The 24704-nt window shown below is 44.6% G+C and overlaps 1 protein-coding gene across 4 annotated transcripts in view; it reads left to right on the top strand.

Annotated features, from left to right (window-relative positions):
- The window catches only part of ASAP1 (ArfGAP with SH3 domain, ankyrin repeat and PH domain 1), a 395945-nt gene that overhangs the window by 74799 nt on the left and 296442 nt on the right, over window positions 1-24704 (top strand). For 2 of the 4 annotated variants that reach the window (XM_015145993.3, XM_001084688.4), the window contains exon 3: window positions 8538-8664. The exons of the other annotated variants lie outside the window; for them this stretch is intronic. In XM_015145993.3, coding sequence (XP_015001479.3) covers window positions 8538-8664 — 127 coding nt within the window. The remainder of the gene's footprint in view (window positions 1-8537; window positions 8665-24704) is intronic. 4 annotated transcript variants of the gene reach the window in all.

The raw sequence follows: 24704 nt of genomic DNA, 5'->3' as shown, positions 1-24704 counted from the left end.
TCCAGCCTGGGGTGACAGAGAAAGACTCCACCCCCCAAAAAAAACCAAAACAAAACAAAACACAGAATCTAGCATAGTACCTGTTTAGAATGCAAATAGTGATATTAGTAGCTGACGTTTATTGATCACTTACTATATACCAGGCACTGTGCTCAGCATTTGCACGGATTATCTCATTTCAATCTTACCACAACCTCCAGAGAGAGGGCTTATCATCATCTTCCTTTTAACAATAAAGCAATTTAAATTAAATAACTTGCCTAAGGTAACAAATCCTATTAAATGGCAGCGCTGAGATTGAACCCCAGGTAATCTGAATCCAGATCGCACACTCTTAGCCACTAGAAAGGTTATAAAGCTGCTTAATAACTGTTGTGGATTAGAACTGAACTGACTGGTTCCCTCCTAATACCTCTGTACCCAGAATGTCCTCAGAGACTCAGGAGGCAATGATCTCATCTCTGAAAATGACCAAGGGAGGAGGAACTATGTCAATCACAATAGTCAACTGGACTTGAGAAAAGAAGAAATTTGACCTACACTCTACGTGTACTGGGACGCTTCCCTGGGTAAAGGGCGGGTGGCTTAGAAAAATAGCACAACTAGGTGAGTACCATGGGGCACAGTCCTCTTGCCCCAAATTAGGAGTGTCAGTTAAGTGACAGTGTGCCAAACTTTATACTGTTACAATTTTTAAATAGTAGGCAATTGTGCATAGGCATTTCTTGATGCTGTGATGCAAAGACAGCACAATCTGTTGTAGATGGAAGTTTCTGAAGGTCTTTAATCCCATCCTTGAAATATAACTGGGAAAGGTGAAATGGGGAACCCTTGGGAACCAGGCTACCTGGCATTTGGCCCAGTTACCACAAATCTGTCAGGGAACACCAGGCAAGTCACCTAACTGCTTGGGAATCAGTTTCCTCATCTGAAAAATGAACAGTTTAGAAAGCACGTTATCCTTAAAATTCTCTCTGGCTCTTACTGCTTATAATGATGTAAGATAATGAAAGCGACTCTAAAATCCAGGATTGCTTCTGTGGATCTTACCCTCTTCTAGATCTCTCCATGTCTCCTCTCCCAATTCCTCTCATACCCTTCCCCCTATAAATGTTTGCTCATTCATTCATTCAGTCAGTCAGTCAGTCTTCTTTCCATCTATTCAGTAAGTATCTCTTAAACACTTGGGGCTTTGGGGCTATAATATCAAACAGAAACCCTCCCTGGTCTTAGGTAGCTAACAGTCTAGTTGGAGAAATATAAATATTTGGAAAATGGTACCCTGGAAAATGGTGCCATTGAAAAGGGCCATAAAAGAGGAACGTTCTCATTCTTGACATAGCACCGAAGTTGGGCATCATTAACTCAACTTAAAACAAATTCATCAAAGAAAAAAAGAAACCTGGATGTTTCGTAAGTTTTTCTCATTTTTCAGGTGAATGTGACTTTATCAGAAATAAGCAAGATTTTAAATCCCTCATTCCTGGAGATTGCAAGTTTTTAGGACTCCCATAAAACACCATGATTTTTTCTTCATTGGAGGTTGTTTTACTTGTAATAGAAATGATGTAGCTCATAAAAGGGAGCCAGTTCAATTCAAAACACATTTATGGGGGCCCACAAGGGACCCCAACTAGGCAGTGCCTTCCTAGAGAAGAAAAAGCCTACAGTGTTTGGATTCAGACTGACTGAAGAGCATTTCTCCACTTATTAACTGTTAACCTTGAGCAGATTGTGCATATCTCTGAGTTCTCTTGCAGAAAACATACTACCTCACTAGGTTACTAGGAAGATTTCAGGAGATGGTGCTTGTAAAAGGCCAAGCCCGAGGCTACAGGAATCTTCTGTCTTGCTTTAGTTCCTGGGGGATGTAGGTGATACAGACATGGGTAGTATTTAGTCCCTGAATGCTGTCAGGGATTGATAGTCTGGGACTTTGTGGTATAGGATACTCAGTTGGAAGATATGAGGTGTTTGTTTGGGGTTTGTTTTTTGTTTTTTGTTTTTTATTTTGTTTATTTATTTAGAGACTGGATTACTCTGTTGTCCAGGCTGGAGTGCTGAGGTGCAGTGGTGCAATCATAGCTCACGGCAGCCTTGAACTCCTGAGCTCAAGTGAGAGATGAGTCAGAGCCAAGCCCTTCTGCTAACAGAGCTATTTGTTGCTGAGGAAGTTCTCAGTTTCTTTTCCTCTGAGTGGTGCCAATATCCTCCAGTTGCTTAAGGCAGAGTGAGAGAAGCTGACTGCAGATACCCACATGAAGATTAATGCCACCTGGAGGAATGCGGCAAGGAGAGTGCTCTCTAGACCAGTCAAGCTTGCGTTTGAATTGGACTTGTAATGAGTTCCCCAGAAGGAAAAAACACAGACATATACTCCAACAGAAAAAGCATCCTGGGGCTGTGGACTCATCCATTGTCTTTGATAAGCCAACAGAGCACGGTGGCTGATCACATGGGGTATGAAATCAGATTGCTTGGGTCCTGCTCCACTACTTGACAGGTGACCTCTAAGCTTCAGGTTTCCCATGCATAGAACATGGGGAATAATACAGTACCTGCTTTATGTTGTTGCTGCAAGTATTAAGTGAGGTTGCGCCTGCAATGACTCAAGATAATACAGGGCACATAATAATAATCACAATTATTCTTTCATAGGGCTAAACAGAAATACATCCCTGAGATGATTCAGTTGATATTTACACTTCTAGGTTCCCACCATTCTGCCTCTTTTCTTCCTACTTCCATCAGAGGAACAGGGAGCTATAGAACAGAGTAGTTTTTTTGTCTCCAAACAAGCCATGTTCTCCTCTTTACTGAGAAAACTCTAGTGGTTTTGCTTGGAGTATTTAAATTGAATTAAGTACATTTGGGACTAGAATTGGCTTTTTTTCTTCTTCTTCTTTTTATTACCTGAAATTGCATGAGGGCACTTGGGAAGCACTCATACAAAGAACATGAAAAGAGCAGTAGTTTATGTAGACTATGGCAACATAAGCCTAACTGTAAAAGATGGACTAAAGTACAGCCCTTCCTACTCCTGCTCCTTCAGCGTTTACCTTTCCTCCACCACTTCATTAAGATGGTAGAAAATGAATTCATAAGTTGTCAGGTGAAATAAGGATACTTTCTTTGGTTGCCGGGGCTGGAAAAAATACTGTATCTAACAAAGTAGCACTACACAGAATACAGTAAAGAGACCAGTTTTGCAGGCAGCAGAAAAAGCATTGGATTTAGAGTCTGCCAGGCTCAGGGACATTAACTTGCAGCGAGATTTTATTGTGTCTCAGTTTCCATTATTGTAATACTTGCATCTCAGGACTGTTATATGAATGAATTCAGACATTACATATATAACAACCAATGCAGTACCTGGCTCCAGATGGAAGCTGAGAAAGTAGTATTCTATACCCCAGCAGCCTTAGGTCTCTGGTAAATTTGGGATAAATATACTTTATAAAGTTGTCATGAGGCTTAAAGAAGGGTAAATGTATTCTAAATTCTATACTTGCCAAAGTTTCTGGTACATAGCCGGTCATGGTGAATATTTTGTTTTTGCAAGAATATCAGAATTTATTTTATTTTTTATTTAAAAAAAAATGAGATGTAGTCTCACCGTGTTGTCCAGACTGCTCTCAAACTCCTGGGTTCAAGCAGTCCTCCCACATCAACCTCCCAAGTAGTTGGGATGACAGGTGTGTGCCACTGCACCCGGCAAGAATATCGTAATTTATATCTCCAGATAAGGTTTTCAAAGTTCCCATAATATCGGAAAAATAACTGTCTACTTAGGATGTCTGAGACCCTGCTAAGCACTTTATATACCTTAGCTCATTAAATTCTCAGAACACTGAGATAGGGGCTGTCATTGTCCCCATTTTATAGATATGAAAACTGAGACTCAGAGAGGAGAAATACTTTAACAAGGTCTAGTAGCTTCTTCATGGCAGAGAAGGGAGCCTGTCTTTTTTTATGTGAGAATCAGCTGATAATTCATGCTCCTGCAAAAGAAATGCCCCATGCTATCATCCCCTAGAAGTTGTTTTGCTCAGATTATCCTTCTTTACAGGGACTGTGTTACATGAAAATCGGCTTTTATTTTATTTTAGTGAGTTGGTCTTAACTTACTCTCATCTTGATTGGTATTCATCCAGTTTGATTCTAGATACTATTTATTTACTTCCAAAATCCAAGCCATCACTAATGCATCTGACCTAACAAAGGAAACTTTGAGAATAAGCGAGGTCTCTGAGGACTGTTTATTCCCAAATCTGAGATCCCAGACTTTGGGAATTACTGTGCAGCCTTCCCCTCTCCCTCCTTTCCTCCTCCTAGTGACTAATTTAGAGATATCTGAGTGGTGGAATGAAAGCAGATGTATTTATAGTCATCTTTCACAGAAAAGGGGAGTTCAAAGGGAAATCACATTGATTATTGACTATGCATCAGCCTATGTATCCATATCTTCTCATTTCATTTCACATAATAATCTGAAACATAGTTTAGAAAACAAGGCGAATAAGCAACAAAGTAGAGATTTAAGCTCAGGTCCATGTAATAAAAAGTGTGTTCCCTTCCCACTTCAGCCATTGTCCTTGTTCCATGAGGGCATCAGGAGCCTGTGATGAAGCTGTCGCTGGCTAACACTGCGGATCAGAGCACCAAGGGCTCCTTGTGGTTTCTTGGGCCCAGAGAGCACCTCTGACTCCCCACCCGCACTCCCCCACCTCTGGTTTCTGGTCAGTCATCTTGCAAATGCACCCTCCTTGGTTATAAGACAGATGAATGAGAGTGAGGTCTGCAACTGGAAATGTAACTGAGAGCCAATTCCCTGATGGCAAGTGGTTCATTAGCGCCATTGCTGTTCAGAAGAATAAGGTACCACTGTTCCTGCTGCCTTTTTTCAAGGAGACAAAGTGCATCCTGCCATAATCATGGTGTTACCTCAGTCAGCAGTGCTGAGTAAGAGGCAGACATGAGGAGGACAAGGGTGCTGAACAGTCTTATTATGACGACGACAACGGAGATGATGGTTGCTTTATATAAAGCCAGGTGCACACAGGTATGTGTGTGTGCACATGTTTCCTGGCTTTGGGGAGGATGGTGTATATTTAGAGGCAGCTCCACACAAAGAAATCCAGCATTTATGTTTTTCCCATGTCAGTCTCTATTTGCTTTTAGATATCCAGGAATGATTTTCAGAGTATTTGAGAAAAGGAGAGGTGCAGATGGTTTTCACTGAGGCATGGTTTCAAATTTAAAGAGGATTGTGGCCCAGAAATGGTGGGTAGAGGTGTGAACCTTTGAAATTCTAATTGCAGACCAGTCTGGGGAGGTATATACTTACCGGAGCACAATATCTCATTGTGAGCATATTCCTTTCTTGGCTGAAGGAGACGGGGGAGGAGCAGATACATAACGTAATCTTCAAATGAAACTGAAACAGAAATTGATGGCAGCAGTTTGGAGTCTTTGGTGAATTCAGTCAAGAAAGCAATCTCCAGCTGTCCACCACTGCAGTTAGCTTAGCTTGTTGTAATAATCTTTCTTCTTTGCATCTGCAGAGCTGACTGTATACACAAGTCGGCTCTTGCTGGGAGGAATCTGTGGTCATTTTGACACACCCACTCCTTTATTTTACAAAGGATAGCACCAAGGCCCAAGATGACAGCATCAGTTACTAGGAGGGAAAACTCTGGAACCCAAGTCCTCTTGGAATTGAGGCAATTAAACACTGACTTTTGGCTTTTAATAACAGCTCATGTTTATTGAGTCTTTACTATAATGCCAGACGAAGAAGATGGAAAGAACTACCAGCTCAGTGGAGGTGACAGGTGCTAGACGACTACCTGGAATAGATGGGAGAACAGAATAAATGCAAGAATCCAAGTCTGAATTTGTTTCCAGCCTAGAGGAAGGAAGGCTCTCTTGGAGTGAAGTCTTAAGTGCTGTGTGTTGTCAGTGCTCCATGGGGTAACTGAGTCTCAGCTTAATTAGCTCAACCGGTATAGGCCATATTTGTTCCAAGTCACAGAATTTTCCAGATGCAGGGTGACTTGGTTAGTATGTGGGGAAAGGATGGTAGGATTTTCTCCTGGGTGGCTCATACTTCAAAAGACCATGTTCTGTCAACTACAGCACATGAGCAAGTGACCTCCAGGTATGGCTCTTCAGCTGCCTGCTATCATCATCTGGCTGTCTCCCCTGAACTTCAAACTTGGTGTGTCCCAAGCCAAGCTTTTAAAGTGCTAATGAGGACAAAGTTGGGTGCCTGTTTATTTATTTACTAATTTTTTAAAGAATGTCTTTTTAAGTTGATTTCTCAACTTCCCCTTGCCAGGGAAGGATATTTATGTACATTCCCTGTACAAAATTCTCCCTTTAATTAGCTGGAACACTTGCCTACCTGAAGCATGGCCTCTTAGAGGACACTGATGAGCATCTCACTGGAGGCACGGTGCAGGTTCAGTACAGGCAATAGAGGGAGGTGAACATCTCACACTTGTCTAATGACTTTCCTGTGCACAAAGCACTTTGTCATCCATCATCAGTGAACTCAACAGAACAGCCAGGTCCTAGGGTTGGTGTCCTTATCTTTTGCTTTCACGTGAGGCAACTGAGGGCCCAAGATGCCATAGACAACAGGATTATCTGGGTGACTTACTTTTGTCATCCTTTTCTCAAGATGTCACCTTGTCAGCAAAGCCTTCTCTGCAGATTCTTTATACTATAGCCACTCCTTCACTTTCTTACTTTATATTTACTCCACTTTATTGTGAGTTGTCTATTTCTGTCCTAGAAGGTAAGCTTCATGAGAGCAGGGGCCTTGGCATTACTCAATCTCCAGGGCACATAGTTGGTGCTTAGTAAATATTTGAGAGTTAATGAGGTGATTTATTTTGACAGCCACTCTACTACTTCTCTGTAGCAGGCCCAAGGCTAAGACAAGATCCCTGCTTTGGGGCACTCCCTTGTAGTCAGGGGTAAGAACCAGAGAACGGATTTGAGGCGTAACAGTGCAAGATGGCAGGAGCCCATTTTCGGGGATGAGGGGTACGGCGCAGTGGGTGTGTGTTAGGGAGGACAGGCTCAGCCTTGCACCCTAAGGCTATCAAAGGCTCTCCTGGCTTGAATTACAGGTACCAATCCTGTGGCCCTTCCCAAAGACCTAGCTTTTTTTAATCCTCCTTCTTCTTTTAAACCAATTTCATACTCAGTGAATGGTGAGAAATTAAATGGATTCTTCGGACTAAGTAGATTGAGCTAGTTTTAAAATTAGCCATCTGTCAAGGCCGAGGAGTGAGGTATCTGTTGGTACTTTTTCCACCGAAATTTGGCATCTGCTTAGCATGGAACACCATTTGCAACTCGGGCAATGCCTTTTACATTCCCTGACCCTCGGCTTTCCTGCGAGTTAAACAAAAAAAAAAGTGCAAACGAAAGATTAGAAAGTTTTTTTTTTTTTAAAAAACCCCAAACCCTTCATTCGTCTTCACGCTGCATTGTAGCAACCTAAGCCAACTGCACGAAACCAGCCTTTAAGCGGCGAGGAGCACTCTGCAGAGAGATGGGGCGAGCGGGCGAGAGGGCAGCTGCAAGCCCGGGCCCCGGGAGGCCGCCCCTGCGCCCAGCGCCTCCTTCGCGGGGTCGGCGGCCCTCTCAATAGGAGGCGGCTCTCCCGGGGCCTCACTTCCTGCACCCACACGCGACTAAAAAAGAACACGTACAACTTTTTTGGGCCCCCTTCTTGCAAAACGCTGGCGTAACGAGCTCGCTGAAGTAACCGCTCCGGAGGCGGACCAGGGACTCGGGCTTCCGGAGTCCGGAGCCCCAGTGCAGCGCAGCCGGGGTCGTGAGCGGCCGAGTCGGAGCCAGGCCCTGGGGGCGGTGAGCGAGCGGGGACGGGGCGGGGCGGGGCGGGGCGGGGCGGGGCGGGGCGGGGCGGGGCGGGGGCCGGGCCGGGGGCGGGGCGCGGGGGGGTGGGGGCAGGGCGGGGGCCGGCGCGCGTGCGCAGAGCACTTCCTTGTTTGTCCCCGTGACTGCAGCGCGAGCGCCGCCCGCCCGCCCGCCGCGGGAGTGTGAGCTCAGTCAGTCAGGCCCGCGCCGCCGCCTGTCAGCGCGTCTGAGGAGGCAGCGCCCGGCGCCCTAGCCACCCAGCCCGCGCACGCCCCAGCGGCCGGCTGGAGCCCAGACCCCCGCGAAGACCCCGCGCGCAGCCGCGTCCCCTCCCCCGCTGCTGAGGAGCTGCCGCCGCCGGCATGAGCAGAGGGAGGCGGGTCCCGGAGAGCCCCCTGCCTCGCGCGCGGCTTGGAGTTTGAAGGGCCCCGCGCAGAGCGCCGCCGCCGCCGCCGCCGCCTGCCTACACCCGCCTCCTTCCCTCCCTCTCGCCGCCGCCGGGGACGGGAGCCGCGCGCCAGGCCGGGCGGCGGGTGGCGGGCTGCGCGCCGGGGTTCATGAGCCGCCGGGCGGCCCGCGGCCCCGGGAGCCTGCGCCGTGACTCACCCCCCGCCCCCGCTTGTGTCTCGTCCCCCCGGCAGGATGCCGGACCAGATCTCTGTCTCGGAGTTCATCGCCGAGACCACCGAGGACTACAACTCGCCCACCACGTCCAGCTTCACCACGCGGCTGCACAACTGCAGAAACACCGTCACGCTGCTGGAGGAGGTAGGTCGGGCCGGGACCCCTGCCGTCCGCGCTCGCCGCTGCCGCCGCGCAGCTGGAGGATCTCCTCGGAGCTGGGAGGAAGGGGACGCGGGGGCCGGGGGCGCCACACCCCCTCAGGCAGCCGCCGGGTGAATAAGGGACTTCGGACGGGCGGCCCCTTCCCCATCCCTTCGCCTCTTCTGGGGTCGTGCGGGTTGAAAGGCCTGGGGACTGGAGGTGGGAGAGGACTGAGCGAGCTGTGGACACTCCAGGGAGGACAGAAGATGGAAGTCCTGTCCTTGGCATGCACTGTTCAGCGCTTCCACATCTTCGTGACCCTCCTGTAACCCTCCAGGTAGGTGGCGTCAGGCCACCGAGGGCACAGAGGCGAAGCAGTGCAGCCAAGGTCACCAGCAAGGGACTAGGAGATGGGCAGTGAACGCACCTCTCAGCGGCCCGGCTGGGCCAGGCAGGCGTAGCTGCGGAGGCAAGGGCGGGTGGAAAAATCCCAAAGGACCCAGAGAGAACTCGGGCTGGGACTGTTTCCACTCCAGGACTTCTCCCTGCTAGTCTCTGGTGCCTGAAGCCCAGATGGAAAGAGATCTGTGCACATAGGTTCCCACCCGGCTCCCCTAACCCGGAGGGTTTGGTAGGGCTTAGGGCTGCTGGGCCAGCAAGACCTGCCCGCAGGGCACTCAGACTGGGCAGGGAGATCGGAGACCGGTGCAGGCTGCCTTGAGCTGAACAGACAGGGAGAAGGGAGGCCCAAGGCTACAGTCAGACAGCTCCTCTTATCTGGACCCTTTAGGAAAGCGTTGCGGGTGGGGTGGGGGGCAGGGCCAAGGCCAAATCGATTTCTTTAGGGTTTTCAGTGAATTAATGATAGAGTGGTATGGGCAAAGAGGAACCTCAAAGCCAAGGAGCTGCAGAAGCTTCTGGGGCCGCGATAAAAATAGGATATTTGCCCTGGAACTCAGCATCATCAGTAAGTGCCAAAAAGCATCCCTTCCCTTCAAACAAGGCAAACGTATTTCAACTGAAAATGGCACCATTGGGTGGAAGGTAGGAAGGGAGATGGTTTTCCCTGGGTGGGTTATGCTGTGGCTGGTTTAGGTGAGGTTTGGGGAGCTCTTTCTGATGTAAGCCCCCCACCCCAAGGGCGGCCCTCTGTAATAGGGGGAAGCTGGGGCCCCTGTGGGCCGACTGATCTTGAAATGAGCTTTGATTCATGTTTCCGCACACGTAGAACTGGGAGTCAGAGGTAGAGGGGTCCCAAATTTTAGGAGGGGAGAGACTTCTGTTAGTGCTGAGGCCCATCTTGCCTGCTTGGTGCTGTGACTGAATGTGTCATTCCGGCATGCTTCCAGAGTTCTCTCTGGAGTCAGTATTGGGTGATGGGAGTGAATTGTGAAGTAGATGGAGAAATACCACCTAACTAGGTTTGTTTGAAAACCAGAGATAAATGGATTTTTTTTCTTTTCTTTTCTTTTTTTTTTTGGTGTTTGTGAACTGCCAGTCTGTTACACTCATTTGGGATTAAACAGAGTTGCCAGGCGTTGAACTCCATCATGGGTCTGTCTTTCACTTAATTGTAATAAATTGAAACATGCTGATATAGGAACATTTTGCATCCTCTTTCTGTACTAATTGTGTATACTTCTAAGGATGTGACATTGATTAGACTGAGTGGTTATTTTCCTTCTAGATAAGTTCTTCGGTGCCTGCTAATAGAGCTGCCAGTTATTTTAACGTTCTCTTCCTGCACATTTAGATATTGTTGCTGTATTCTGTTTGTGAAGGATGTGATAAGATTAAGTATTTGGTGATGCTGTTTGCAGAGGTATGTGAGCATATTTTCCAGCAACCCTGTAGTAGAGGGTTAATGTTAAATTACCTGCAGTTGCTGTTGATATTAGTTTAAGGTTAATAAATTTAAAAGCAAATATAAAATATTTTTTTAAATGAGAAATACTGTTGTAAGATAAGGTAGAAAAATAGAGTTAACTATAATGCAAGTGTGGTCACTTATGAACTTGAAACCAGGCTAGAAGTTCAAAGTGTCATGTTAGAGTATATTGATAATAACCCTGTTCTCAAAAATATAACAATGTTTCAGGATGGCACGATAATTTTACAATTTTTCTTCTGAACTTAAGTAAGGTGTTGGTCAGGGAAACATTGTCTCCAGTCGGCATATTTTAATTCTTGAGGTTGGACTCTCTGAGTGGTTGCCTTTTGCATAGATGTGAAAAGTATGCTTTAGGTATTTTTACTGATGGATAGTCACCATAGTTGAATTTTAATTTTTCCCCCATGCTTACATATATGGAAGTTGTGCATTATTACAAATATCTTAGGTGGATTGCAATTCAGTTCTTTAAAAATATGGGACTTAACATTACCACATTCAAAATATAAGAAAAATTTGGGGGCATACCACAAAATCTTGTTGGCATATGCTTCACAAGTGAGATATTTGGAAACTTTAAGAATGTGGCTTGTGTTGTTTTGTGGTTATTCTTAGGAAGAGAACTTTTGGGTACTTTTTAGTGATATGGAAACTCCGGAATAGGAATTAATTTGGGTAACTTGGAATTCTCTCTTTAAAAAAATATTTTTCTAGTTCTAGTGAGTACCTTCCTGTTTATGACCTCTTTTTGCTCTTTGAATCACTAATGAACACACATAGAGCGCAACTGAAAAACTTAGATCTCCAAGATTGGAGCCCCACATTAACGCACACTCTCCCTTTTACGATGTCTCCTTGGTAGAGAATGTGGCGTGTTACGCAGATGTTGATGCTTTTAGTTACATCTCTGTGATGAGCACTCTAGGAAGTAGATCAGAAATACATGGTAAGAAAGCCTGGGTGTGGTGGGTCATACCTGTAATCCCAGCACTTTGGGAGACTGAGGCAGGGGGCTCACTTGAGGTCAGGAGTTCGAGACCAGCCTGGCCAACATGGGGAAACCCCATCTCTACTAAAAAATTAGCCAGGCATGATGGCACATGCCTGTAGTCTCAGCTACTTGGGAGGCTGAGGCAGGAGAATCATATGAACCTGGGAGGCCGAGGTTACAGTGAGCCAAGATTGCACCACTGCACACCAGGTTGGGCGACAGAGTGAGACTATGTCTCAAAAAAAAAAAAAGACGCATATGGTAAGAAGAGGCAAAGAGGAGTTTACTTCTGGACCTCACCTTTTGGGGCAAAGGGTCGCACATGGCTCTGGGATTCACGGTTTGGCTGGCACACGGTGAGTGGCTACCTTGGGGTGACTGGAACGGATGAGCTGGTTTTCTGCCAAGGTTTTGTCCTGGTGCGTGAGTGTTTTCCAAGCAGAAAGCCAGTGTTTTACTTACTCAACAACGAAAGCACACTTATGTGTGCCATTTTACTCATGACCATTTGTAAGTTATGAATAAGTGACTAAGAGAGTATAAGTGTTTTCCCTAAAAGGGAGCAGGCAGGCATTTTAGGACCGCTGTGACCCAGACAGTAGAAGGGACTCTCCATTTAAAGACTTAGAGTGGCTAATACTTAGGACCTTTGTCAGAGAGAGAGGCCAGCATGATAAATGAAAGTCTACCTGGTTATTTTATATTGGGCCACATTTTAATTTGGTGGCAATGAAGGAGGCCAGTTCTGCTCATTTATTGAGCAGCTGCTCCATACCCTGCCTGCTGTAGACACATGGCATGAATGCTTACATTTACCTGTCATGTGAGCTCTCTGAAAGAGGAACAATTATCATCTCTATTTTATGGAGAAGAAAATTGAGGCCCAGAGAGATGAAATGATTTCTCTCTAAGGTCGAGTGGCTAGCAAATAAAGTGGAGTTTAAAAATCTCACTCCCCTCTCCCCCCGAAACAGGCTCTCACTTGGTAGCTGAGGCTGGAGTGCGGTGGTGTGATCTCAGCTCACTGCAACCTCTGCCTCCCAGGTTCAAGCAATTCTCTCACCTCTGCCTTCTGGGTGGCTAGGACTAAAGGTGCACACCGCCACGCCTGGCTAATTTTTGTATCTCTAGTAGAGACACAGTTTCATCGTGTTGGCCAGGCTGGTCTCAAACTCCTGACCTTAAGTGGTTCGTCTGCCTTAGCCTCCCAAAGTGCTGGGATTACAGCCATGAGCTACCACGCCTGGCCCAGAGTTTAGAAATCTTAAGACAGTTAATACATAAAATAGGTATTCTAAATGTCTACAAAAACATATTTCAGTAGCTTTGTAGGGAACATAGGAGACTTTGCTGTCAGTGCACCTTCAAGTTTTGGTCTGATTAAAAAGGTGCTTCAGTTCCTTGGAGGCTTAATGTTTCTTCATGTTTATATTTCAGAGTTCTTAATAGTGATACTTAAATATACTGTTTTTTTCCCTGTACTTTCAAAGATTTGGATATGAGTTTTCAGATTTAAATGTGGGAACTCATTTGAGTATAATCCATGAACAGCATTTGTTCAACACATTTTTGGGGAGCCCCTGCTATATACAAGTCATTTTCCAAGTCCTGCTGAGGTATTGGGGTTTTCCAGATTGTATTATGGAGAAGCTAGTGGTCTTTAAGAAATAAAGAAATAAGGCTAAAACTCTTTAACAGGTTAGAAAGGGGCAGTTCCCAGGGGAGGGAAATAGTATAGAACATTCATCCTAGGAATACAAGTGAAATCACTCAAATTACCATGTAGTCAATATACAGATTGTTCAGTGCCTCTTATGTGCCCAGCAATGTGCTAGACCCGGGGATACAAATATGAAGAACCCTGCCCTCAAGAAATGCAGCCTAAAAGTTTTCTTATGGGAGGTGGCAGTCAGGTGTGGGTCTGGCGTTAGAGGCTTTTCTTAACGTGTTTATCTGGTGTGTTCAGTTGTTTCTGAAGATATAGAAATGTTTGATGAAATGAATGAAGATAGGGAATGTAGATTCAGTATCAAGCTCTATCTCATAACAGTGACCTTCCTACTACCTATACATACTATTATTTAATACCTTTTTTCACCCTATCATCAGTGGCCCCATTTTATAGATGAAGAAATTGAGGATTATAGCAGTTAAGTATTTCGCCTAGCTAGGTCTTACAACCAGTAAGTATTTCGCCCAGGTCATACGACCAGTATCAGATTTGGGTTTAATTGCATTACCGTCGAGTCCTCGTGCAGGCCAGTCAGACTTCTGTATGTGTTCCCTCACCTTCCAATTAAGTTTCAACCTTTATCTATGTCCTTTTGGGTGACTGCCATGCTGATGATAGAGGTCATCAGTCTTTGATAAATACTGTTAGGTCCTTAAGTGTTTTTCTGTGAATCTTACGCATAGAATTTCTGTGGTCAGGGTTTGACATCTGATCTTGTTCATCAGCTCCGCTTGCTCAAGAATGCAAGTGCATTACCTCTTAAATTTTAAAAGCTGGTAAACTTAATGGGAAGTGCTACTTTATATTGCAGGTGCTAAACTTAAGGAGCCCGTTAATTACCCTCAAGGAGATTGTAGTCTTAAAAAAAAACCTCAGGAAGGATTTAGATAAAATTAACATTTATTCTTTTGCTTAAAGTAGAGAAAGTATGTTTGGGTCTGTCTCTGACCTCTTGAAGATAATACAACAAAAGGCAAGCAAACCTTCCCATAATGTTTCTGTCCCACACGGAAGTCAAGGCTCTGTGCCCAAGCTTTTGACCCAGTCTGGAGGTACTTAGGATGAGGTTTTGTCTGGATGAAACCAGCAAAGGTCAGTGAGTGAATATATCTGTCTATAGAATCAAAGGGAGAAGGAAATTGTATATGTTGGAACTCATGCTCTTTCTAAAACAAGGCACAAGCCTGTTAGCCAGATATTCTATGCTAATGCTTTTTGTCCTTGTGATATGGTTTGGATTTTTGTCCCCTCCAAATCTCAAGTTGAAACATAGTCCCCAGTGTTGGAAGTGGGGCTTAGTGGGACGTGATTGGTTCGTGGGGGCAGATGCCTCATGAATGATTTAGCGTCATCAGACCCTTGGTGATAAGTGAGTTCTTGCTCAGTTAGTTCTTGTGAGATCCAGTGTTTTAAAAGTCTGGGTCCTCCACTTTTCTCTCTCTCTTGCCCCTGCTTTTGCCATGTGACATACCTGCTCCCATTTCTCTTCCTGCCATGACTAAACACTCCCTGAGGGCTCCCCAGAAGCCAAGCAGATACCAGCACCTTGCTTGTACAGCCTGCAGAGTGTCCTTTCTTTATAATTACCCAGCCTCAGATATTCCTTTATAACAACACAAGAACTGCCTCACACATCTTCATATATATATCTTTGGGTTTTACAAAACATTTTTTACACCTATCATCTAATAAAAGATTATTCTAATAGCATTCTTATTATTGTTTTACATGTGAATACATAAAGGCTCACAGACATTAAATAACTTGTCCAGGATCACACAGTGGTAAATGGTAGACTTAGGCTCTGAATGCAGAATCTCTGCATTGAAAACCCATTCTGTTTCTTCTGTATTTCACTGTCTTCTATGCTTCCTGTCTGCCAGTTTGTTTTGTCTTGCAAGACCTGTGAGAAAGGCATCTATTAATTGTCTTCTTACCTCAATTTGGTTTCTAGTGCTAGAGAGAAAGAGTTTGGGAGAGGGAAGAAAAATGAAAAAGACAGTTGCTTTTCTCTGTTCTTCTGAGACCTCTTGCTGGACCCCTCATTAAATCTCTGCCTTTTGTGATCAAAGACAGTGCTGCCAGCAATCCTTCTTGGACTGGGCAGATGTGAAAATCACCCTGTTGCTTCCACCTCCGCCCTGGCATGCTTGGGACTGTTGACCCAATCTGATTTGCCTATGAGCTGCCCAGAGCCCTGGCTAAAGAACCACCACTTTCAGTTGCAGTTTCTGCAGGGCTCTCTGGCTCTCTGCTTCCAGCTTCCTGGCCGTACAACAGCCCTGAGTTTTTGCTGAGTGTTAGTTATTCAGGGAATTGCTAAGTGTCCAGGTAAAAGCGACCTTGGAGAATATCTAGTCTGACATTTGCCAGCCTGGAAGCGTGATCTCCAAAAGGCTCGTGAAAGCTGTGATGGGGGTCTGTAGCCGCTTTGTGGAAAAATTAGTGGACACTGCTAGTAACTTGGTTTGGTATAACTCTCATGCCAAACGTGTTTGATTTTGGCTGAAATGCGTCAGCTCAGTGGTGTAGGACTAATCGTCTGCTGCTGATCAGATGCTTGGATTGCCAGTTATGAAGTGGGAAAGCAAAGTGTTACCTCATTCAGGTGATTGGCTTCCTAGAAGGGCTTTGTATCTCCGTGGGAGAAACTTCGTGAATGACGGGACCCACCGGATCTAGTGTAGTCCTATTGCTTTGAGAGGTGGAGACTGAGGCCCAAAGATGAGAAGGAAACCATGCAGGGATTTGAATTCAGGGCTGCCCAACCCAGGGCTTTTTGCAATCTGCTGTTTAACAGGGCTGTGGGAACTGGCAATTCACATTGTGGGAGTCCTCCCCAGTACCATTCCATGTAACTTGCTTCTAGGTAGAAAGAGTAGAGAGTAAACCTTAAGTTTGGAACTGAATATTGCTAGCCCAGTCTGCTGTCATTAAGTCCTGGTCTCAGAAGACATGCTGTGTGAGGCTGCAGTAGCTTTCCCTGATGTTAGGCTAGCAGCCTTTCATCAGAAACCATTTGTGGTGTTGGATGTTCAAACACTACCCAGACCTTTGCCTTCATTATCTATTTGTCCAGGGAGCCTCAGAGAGATGGTTTCCATATATGTAACCTAGTCATTTGGGGACTAAAGCCAGATCTTGGTCTTGGCCATTCCCACATGTATTACTTAAATATGAGTAAGCTTTGGGGCTAGAGATCACTTTATGTTTAAGCCTCTGTTTCTCCATTTGATAAATAAATTACATTGCTTTTTGAGTATTAAAGGAGACAGTGCATGGGCGGCACTCATCAAGTGACTGTATGTGTCGGTACAGTATGGCCCTGTGGGTGTCAAGTTCTGACTACTCAGCTCTCCTGTGAGGCAGGGAAGAAGGAGGCAAATGAGGCCAGAAGCATTCCTTCATGGAGAGATACATGGGCAGGACTGCTCTCTACTGAGGACCAGTAGCAATACTTGGGTTGAGGAGGGCGAAATTCTCTTGCCTAGGTTAATCGTATCCCTGTTACTTCTAGTGTGTGTTGGGCAAGTTACTGAGCCTTACTGTGTCCTACTTTCCTCATGGGGGTAAGTGTCTACCTCTGGGTGAGTCGGTATCTGTAAAGTGCTTACAACAGTGTCTGGTGTGCTAAGTGCTCTATAAATGATTGTTCTTATTATCCTTGTTGCTATTGCCCTCTATTATTGCATTAGACAATTGCCTGTGTAACCAAGAAGATGGGACTTGGTAGACTCATTTCTGAAGGGTTAGTGGTGAGGTCAGGTGACAGAGATAAAGTCAGATGTGTGTACTTCAAGGACCCGGATTGGGGAAGCACAGATGGGACTAAGGAGAGGACTAGGGCAACACCAAACGCTCTGACCATTGTGGGTCATGGTCATAGCCAATTTGATCTGAAGCAGACTGTCAACTCAGTGTAACTGTATAATCAGCCCTTAGTGGGCCCTGTACTCTCTGAAGTAAGGGAACCAGTGACCAGTACTGCCCACTTTGACCCAGGCCAGCCTGATGGACTCTACCAGTGCAACCTCATTGCCCATGCTTCCTTGTATCACTGCTATAATCTTTCTGCCTGCTTCTACACCCCACTTGTAGAATCCTCTCCATTGGTGTGTGAAAGCTGCCCCTTCTGATTCTTGCTGGGGCTTTGGGGTAATGAGCTGTTTTCTCTGTTACATAATAAATGCAGGTATTTATTATGTACCTGCATAATTGATTGATTGTGGTCGTTTATGGGGAGGTGAAACATTTATGCCTTGGCCCTGACTGGTACAGAGCATGGCAGCTAGGTTGTGTGCTTTACTGATTACAGCTTGAAGCACTGAGACCACAAGAAATTCTATTTTGGTTAGGAGGCAGAAGCCTTAAAGCAAAAGGGATCTCTCCTTGAATGTTCGTTTCTGTGTGCTTCATAGCTTGTTTTCAGTGTCAGTAAAACGAGTTTTAATTATTTGTGGGCAGGAGTTAGGTCAAGATCAGGAAGCACTTGACTCTACTTGGTCTTAACAGAATCCTGGAGTTCACAGTAGGCTCTTTCCAGCCCAGAGCCCTGTCTGAACAGCCCTCTGTTATGGTGCTGTTTGTGGTCAGTTATGTAAGAACTGAAAAAATTTTCATGCCAAGTTATGGTATAATTTTCCCCCAAAGAACTGGGGTATGTGCCCCTTTGATAAGACAGCACCCAATTTAGCCACTCAAAAGCGGGGAAAATAAAATCAGAACCTCATGCGCCAAGGAGGTAAAGCCCAAAAGACGACTGCATTTTGGCACCAACTATTATAGAAAGCAGAGTTGGCTAAGTCAATCTAGGCCATCCCTTTCCCTGCCAGATGCGTTTTGGGTGGAGGAAAATGTAAGCTCTTCTTAGCTCTCTCTATTATTAAAACAGCCTGGATACCTTGCATTTCTGTAGCATTGTACCGAAAGGCTAGGGTCAGGATGGCCTTATCTCCAGTGCCTGGTATAGCACCCAGCACACAGTGGGCTGCAAGTATAGTGAGAACTATGTTACTATGATGCACATTCCTATAGAACTGAAAAAGGCCTCAGAGACCGTCTAGTCCAACTCCTCTTTTTATGGATGAGGAAGCTGTGGCTTAGAAAAGCCAAGTGTGTTAGGCTGTTTTGTTGTAGAGGTTCCTTCCCCTCCCCCAGCAAAATGAAATACATTAGTTAAAGCAAAATGGGGACTTATTGGAAGGATTCATGGGAGATATTTTATGGAACATGAGGGGCAAGAATGAAACAAAATGAGGATGTTCTCTTTTGGGCAAATGGTAGATGATGGCAACTCTGGCACCAAATTGTTCTCAGCTCCAGTGCCCTATACCACATTGGTGTCTACCTGATTCTGGGGCAAGGATATCTGGGAAGGAGGATGGATTGGCCCCACTTGGGTCAGGAGACCACCCTTGCTCCAGTCAGCTTTGGCCAGGATGAGAGGGCTGTGTGATCGGGGGGGCTAAGTCCTCCCCTTCAGCCTGGGGGTGATGGTCTTCCTCAGAGGAGAGTAGGGGGATAGGGAAGCACACCGTTTATACCCAGATCACACAGCAAAGCTGGGACTAGATCCAGTTCTTCTGCCTCATCTTCATTTTTCATTGACATGACAGTTAAATGGAAATGGTAGTACCTCACAGCTGTTGGGAGAATCAGTAGGAATATAAGGAAGGCAGAGGCCTGGCACTCAGTGACACTTGGAAGATGTTACTTTCTCTCCCCTTCCCTCTGCAAGTCTCACCTCCCCTTGATCCTTACTCATTTGGGATACTTGGAAGGACTGTGGTCGGAGCACTGTGCTGACTAGTTTTAGCTTTGCTGATGTGGTCAGGAAAGATCAACATTCCACATAGGGTGTGACCAGAAAAGAAACATCCCATTGCCACTAAATCCAAAGTGATGGCATGGTGCTCTTTGAATAATCTTTCCATAGATATCCAGATGGGTGAAAGACCAGGCAGGGCAACTTAGCTCTCTTCAGAAAATTTCTGGTTTGGTTTTTCCTCAGTGTTAAATAATGGAGCCTGTTTAAAGGTCCAGTGAGGACTAACGGCTTTACTTCCATTGAACAGCCTCTTCACTGCCCAGCTACACACGAAATAAAATTTGATTGTCTTCATTGTTTTGAAATGTGGGGAGCCTTCTTTTATGTTTCATTAATCATTTTTTTATGATGCCCATTTCCTTTTCCTTATAATGTTTATTCACATTAATAGTGTTTACATAAAATTAGATACTCCTTATTTCCACAAAGTGCAAATCAAAATAAGCACTCACTGCTGGCCCAGCAGCTGCTGCTGCTTTAATAATAGTAATATTTTTCGTACCAAGGCAAGTGAATACACTACCTCCCAATAAATAAACTGGTGCCAAGTCAGTGCTGTCACATCCCAAGTCTTCTGCATTTTGTGTGTAAGAGTTTGAACAACTTCAGAATCTGCGAACATTGCTGTTAAGAACCTACTGTATGCTGGGAACTGTGCTGGTTGCCCTACCCATATCATCTCATATAATCCTCCCAACAGCTCTGTGGGGTGGGTACCTTTTCTCCATTTCACAGATGATGAACTAGGTTTAGAAAGGATTCAACTCAATTTATGATCTTTCTACTCAGACTCATCCTCAAGAAAAAAAAAAGCTGTAAATGCAAATATACATGCAATACTAATGAAAAAGAACAAACAGGAAATAGGCTTCTGCTGAGACATGAGATGTGTAGGTTAGACTCATAAAAGAACTTCCTGACAGAGTATTAAATACCAACTGGATGGCCATGGAAGTAGGATTTTTTTCCTCCCGATTTTGGGATAGTTTTGTCAATGATAGGCTGGTGAGCTAAGTTGTGTTCTTATTGATGTTCATGTATGTCTTCACTTTTAGTAGATTGTAAGTACCTTAGGGACATCACCCCTCTCTTTTTAACCCTAGGTTTCTTTATTTGTTTTGTTTTTAATGTAGTTAGCATTCACATATTTGAGTAGAATTATGAAGAATGTAGCAAAGCTACATATGATTTGTAAATCTTGAAGGCAGGCCTGGTAAAAAGTTTTCCAAATACTGTTAAGTCTACCTCTCTGGGCTTTATATATATGCCTACCAATTGCATAGAGCAGTTGGAAAAACCCACAGCTACTAAATTTCCTGAAGGTTGTGCTGCAGATGCTTAGCAGACCAGAATGCTAAAGCCAGATTCCTAGTCTGTCCTTTTGGTGTCTGCAACCTGCAGTCCTCTGTTGGCTTAGTAATACTAGTCACAGAGTTGGCTGTCACTTTTTGAGTACCAGTCTGTAATGAGTACTTTTTTGTTATGTTGCCCAGGCTGGTCTTCAACTCCTGAGCTCAAGTGATTGGCCTGCCTTGGCTTCCCTTGGCCTCTCAAAGTGGTGGGATTATAGGCATGAGCCACCTGTGCCCAGCCTGTACTGAGTACTTTATATAGGCTGTTTCAAACCCTCACATTACCCTGCTAGTACCTGATGGAGGTGGGAATCAAATCTGGGTTTGCCTGGCTCTGTAGCCCGCACCTCCCCACTGCCACCCTGCCTTGCTTTGTTATTAGTGATTTAGCTGCAAAGTGTAAGTAAACGGAAGAGAGTCTGGTTAGCATTTACTTTCTTGGTGGAAACAAACACACCTAACAGAGACACAAGATATGCATCTGCCAGTGGAAAAGGAAAGCATTTTTCCCTCCTGACTTGTTTCTTTCGAGTTGAGGGGGCGGCATTTAAATCTAGATAATTTATATCATACATCTGGGGCAGCCAGTCACAATATGGTATGAAAGGGATTAATGAGAGAATTGGTAGTTTCAAAACGTGTTGACCTCTCAGATTTTTCTTTATGGATGGTAAGTAGTGAATCATACGATTTTATGAGCAGTTGTGCCCTGAGTTTACTCTTCAGCATTTCTGCACTCTGTTATAATATATTCTCATTTCGTCCACACAGCACTTTATTAGGCCACAAAGCCACTATTTTCTTATTTGAAGGATGAGGAAACGGGCTCAAAAAGTTAAAAATAATTTCTCAAAGGTCATTTGACTGAAAAAGCATGATGAGGCTTGAGATCAGTTCTGCCAACTAGTCTCCCCCTTCACTTTGAAAGAGACAGATCTATATTGGAGATGTTTTGTCAAGTAATTTGTAACTAAAACAATACCTTTAGGATTAAAACATATGGTTGTGCATGTGTGTGTGTGTTTGTTTTTTTTTTTGAGACGGAGTCTCACTCTGTCGCCCAGGCTGGAGTGCAGTGGCACAATCTAGGCTCACTGCAACCTCCGCCCCTCCAGGTTTAAGCAGTTCTCTGCCTCAGCCTCCAGAGTAGCTGGGATTACGGGCGCGTGCCACCACGCCCGGCTAATTTTTTTGTATTTTTAGTAGAGATGGGGTTTCACCATCTTGGCCAGGCTGATCTTGAACTCCCGACCTTGTGATCCACCCACCTTGGCCTCCCAAAGTCCTGGGATTACAGGCGTGAGCCACCGCGCCCGGCCTAAAACATATGGGTTTTATTATTGGATAATTTCATGATACTTTGCATTATTAGATTCTCCTTCCTTCCCACCCTCCCCCATACCTTTTGTAGTCTGTTTTGCACTAGTAGCTCAGTCCTCCAAGTGGTTTTTTACTTTGGACAGTTTTTCTTTGTTTGTTTGTTGTGTTTGTTTGTTTGTTTTTTAAGAGACACTGCCCAGGCTGGAATGCAGTGGCACAGTCATGCTCACTGCAGGTTCTATCTCCTGGGTGTAAGTGATCTCGCCTCAGCTTCCCAAAATGTTGGGATTACAGGCATCAGCAACTGTCCAGCCAGTTTGCTTGTTGTTAACTTAAATTTTTGCACACGCAATAGCAGAGTGACATGTAACTGTCATTCAGTTTCAACAATTGTCTGCTTTTGGCCAATCTTTTTTTCATTTCTGTCTCTCCTTCCCTGATTTTTTGAAGCAATATCAGGTATTTCATTTCATCCACAAATACTTCAGTATGTACTTCTAAAAGATAAGGACTTGAAAAAATTAAACCTGAACCATAATATGTTTTCTCATCTGAAAAAAACACTTCCTCAGTGTCATTAAATATTCAGTCATTGTTCAAATTTCCCTGGTTGTCTCTTAAAAAAAAAAAATGGTTTGTTCAAACCGGGATCCATATGAGATCTGTATGTTGAAATTCATGGACATATTTCAAATTTCTTTTAATCTGTGGGTTCCTCCCTCTTTTTTTTAATGTAATTCATTTGCCAAAGAAACTGGTGGTTTATCCCGTAGTTTCCCATAGTATGGATAGTGTTGATTGCAACCCTGCACTGTCATTTAACGTAAGCTACAGTCTACTCTTAACAGACTTTTGTTATTAATAATTTCCTCTTATTAAAGAATAAGAATAACCTGTTCCCTTTGTAGAAAATGAGGACAAGTATAAAAAAAGAAAATTTAAAAGTCATCCATAAGCCCACTAACCAGGGGTAGCCACTACTGTCACTTCAGGTATTTTGCCCAGATATATCTCTGTCCTGCTTATTTTCATTTAACACATCATGAACATTTCCATTTCATTAAAAAGACTTCAATAATATTTAAAAAGACATGTCATTGTATTAAATGATGTTTCCCTCCCTCCCTTAGGTTGCTCCCAATTGTGTATTTTAAACAGTTGGCTTAGCAGTTTCCCCAAAGGGAGGACCTGTTTTCACATTGGAGTGGTGAATATTTGTGTACATCTGTCATATTCTGCACTAGTGTTGATAGATTCCTAGAGTTGGAATTAGCGGCTCAAAGGCCAGGCATATTAATAAATTTCTTATATATTTGTCATATTGTCAGATTGTTTCACCAGAACGGTGGTCTTTGCCTTGTTCCAGCCCTGGGCGGCCTAGGAAAGTGCTTTTCTCCACAGAGGGACAGCTTTGAGTGAGGTCTCGATTTAAGTTTCTCCAAAAGAAAAAACTGGGTTCTGAGTGTGCTGCTGCCCTTGTGTGTGTTGGTGCATTATAAGTTACATCAAGTGAGTAGGAGTAGTGAAGGGAAAAAGGAGTGAGTGTGGGTGTTTTCAAACTCTCTGCTTAGCAGACTGGAAGCCAGTGTCATCTCAGGGTTAGCGTGTTAGCGGGTGGTGAGTAGCTCTGCCTTATCAGCCGGTATCCGCCTTAGTAGTGACTTCTCTATCTGCCCCATGCAGCCTCTTGTCTGAAATTCCTGCTTACCATGGAAATAAGTTTGTTAAGGCCTCTCTCTTGGGCTCAGAAAGAAATAAATGGCATTCACTATGAAAAGGGGAAATGGTTAAACACCAGACATGGCCAGCTTCTAGCCAGCCTGTTGCCTGACCTCAGGTAGCACCTGCTTTCTTCCTTGCCTGAACATTTTAACCTCCCATGACTAAGTCACAGGATATTTCTCCCATTGAAAACCTTTTTGGCTTAGTAAGTATCTTTTACAGACCTAACTTGTACTGCCCCTTCATTCACACATGGTTGTGAATTAGTTGTTTCCCACTTAACACTTGGCTGAGAAGAAGGGTGGGAAGTATTTTGGAGAGAGGGGTAGAAGTTAGATGTGCCTGGCGAGGAGTAGGGTTGGGGGGCAACCAGTTTCTTGAAGCAACTTGAGGGGAAGGAGAAGAGGAGGAGGGGAAGGTGCCAAAAGCAACTTTAACTTGTCATTTCTGAGAGTTGGCATCTTTTTTAAAAATCAAATTATATATCACATTTTGTCCTTGAGCTGTCCTTCGGCTAGGGAACTCCATCACTTTGTCACGTGAGTTTGTTAGGTTTTGTGTTTGTAACAACCACTTTTGTTTTTCTTAGGATGGTGCTTTCTCAGTTCCAGAAGTTTCAGAGAGGCCCTCCTCAGTCTTTGGAAATTACTTCTGGGTATATTGGGCCTCTGCTTCCCTAGGGGGTCCAAATAGCAGCTATCTGGAGCATCTTTCCCTGTGGATTTCAGCTTAGAATGGACATCTGTTAAGTCAAGGTCCACTCTTGGTAGAATGTGCTGGGTTCCATGCTGAGTACTTTACCTGCAGTATTTTACAGAAGGACTCTATTCCTGGATGCTCTGAGGAGAAAATCTGAAAAGTAAACAATATTAACTTCGTTTTACAGGTGAAAAAACTGAACATTGAGGGAAGGAGTGACTTGACCAGGATGTGCGGTCAGGGGAAGCTGGAGTTTTTGTCTCTGAGGTCTATGGTCTTACATGATGAGTGCCACCCTTGCCAATTTGCCTTCTTCATCCTCCTCACCCCCTAAGACTTCTTGCTTGCCCTTAGGGTCTCAGGACATTCTCTTTTCCACCTCACGGTGAATGCCCTGGCTCAGGACTGACACCCTCCTTTCCAAAGTCTGCTTTCAGCTAACTGTTGGAAGGAAATCCCTCCCATGTTTCACTCAAAGTTATGAATGCCTGATGAGGCATTACAGCAGC

This window comes from Macaca mulatta, chromosome 8 (assembly GCF_049350105.2).
Source record: "Macaca mulatta isolate MMU2019108-1 chromosome 8, T2T-MMU8v2.0, whole genome shotgun sequence".
NCBI classification, from domain to species: domain Eukaryota; kingdom Metazoa; phylum Chordata; class Mammalia; order Primates; family Cercopithecidae; genus Macaca; species Macaca mulatta.
The sequence above is the reverse complement of the archived record's forward strand: the minus strand, read 5'-3'. Positions and strand labels throughout refer to the sequence as shown.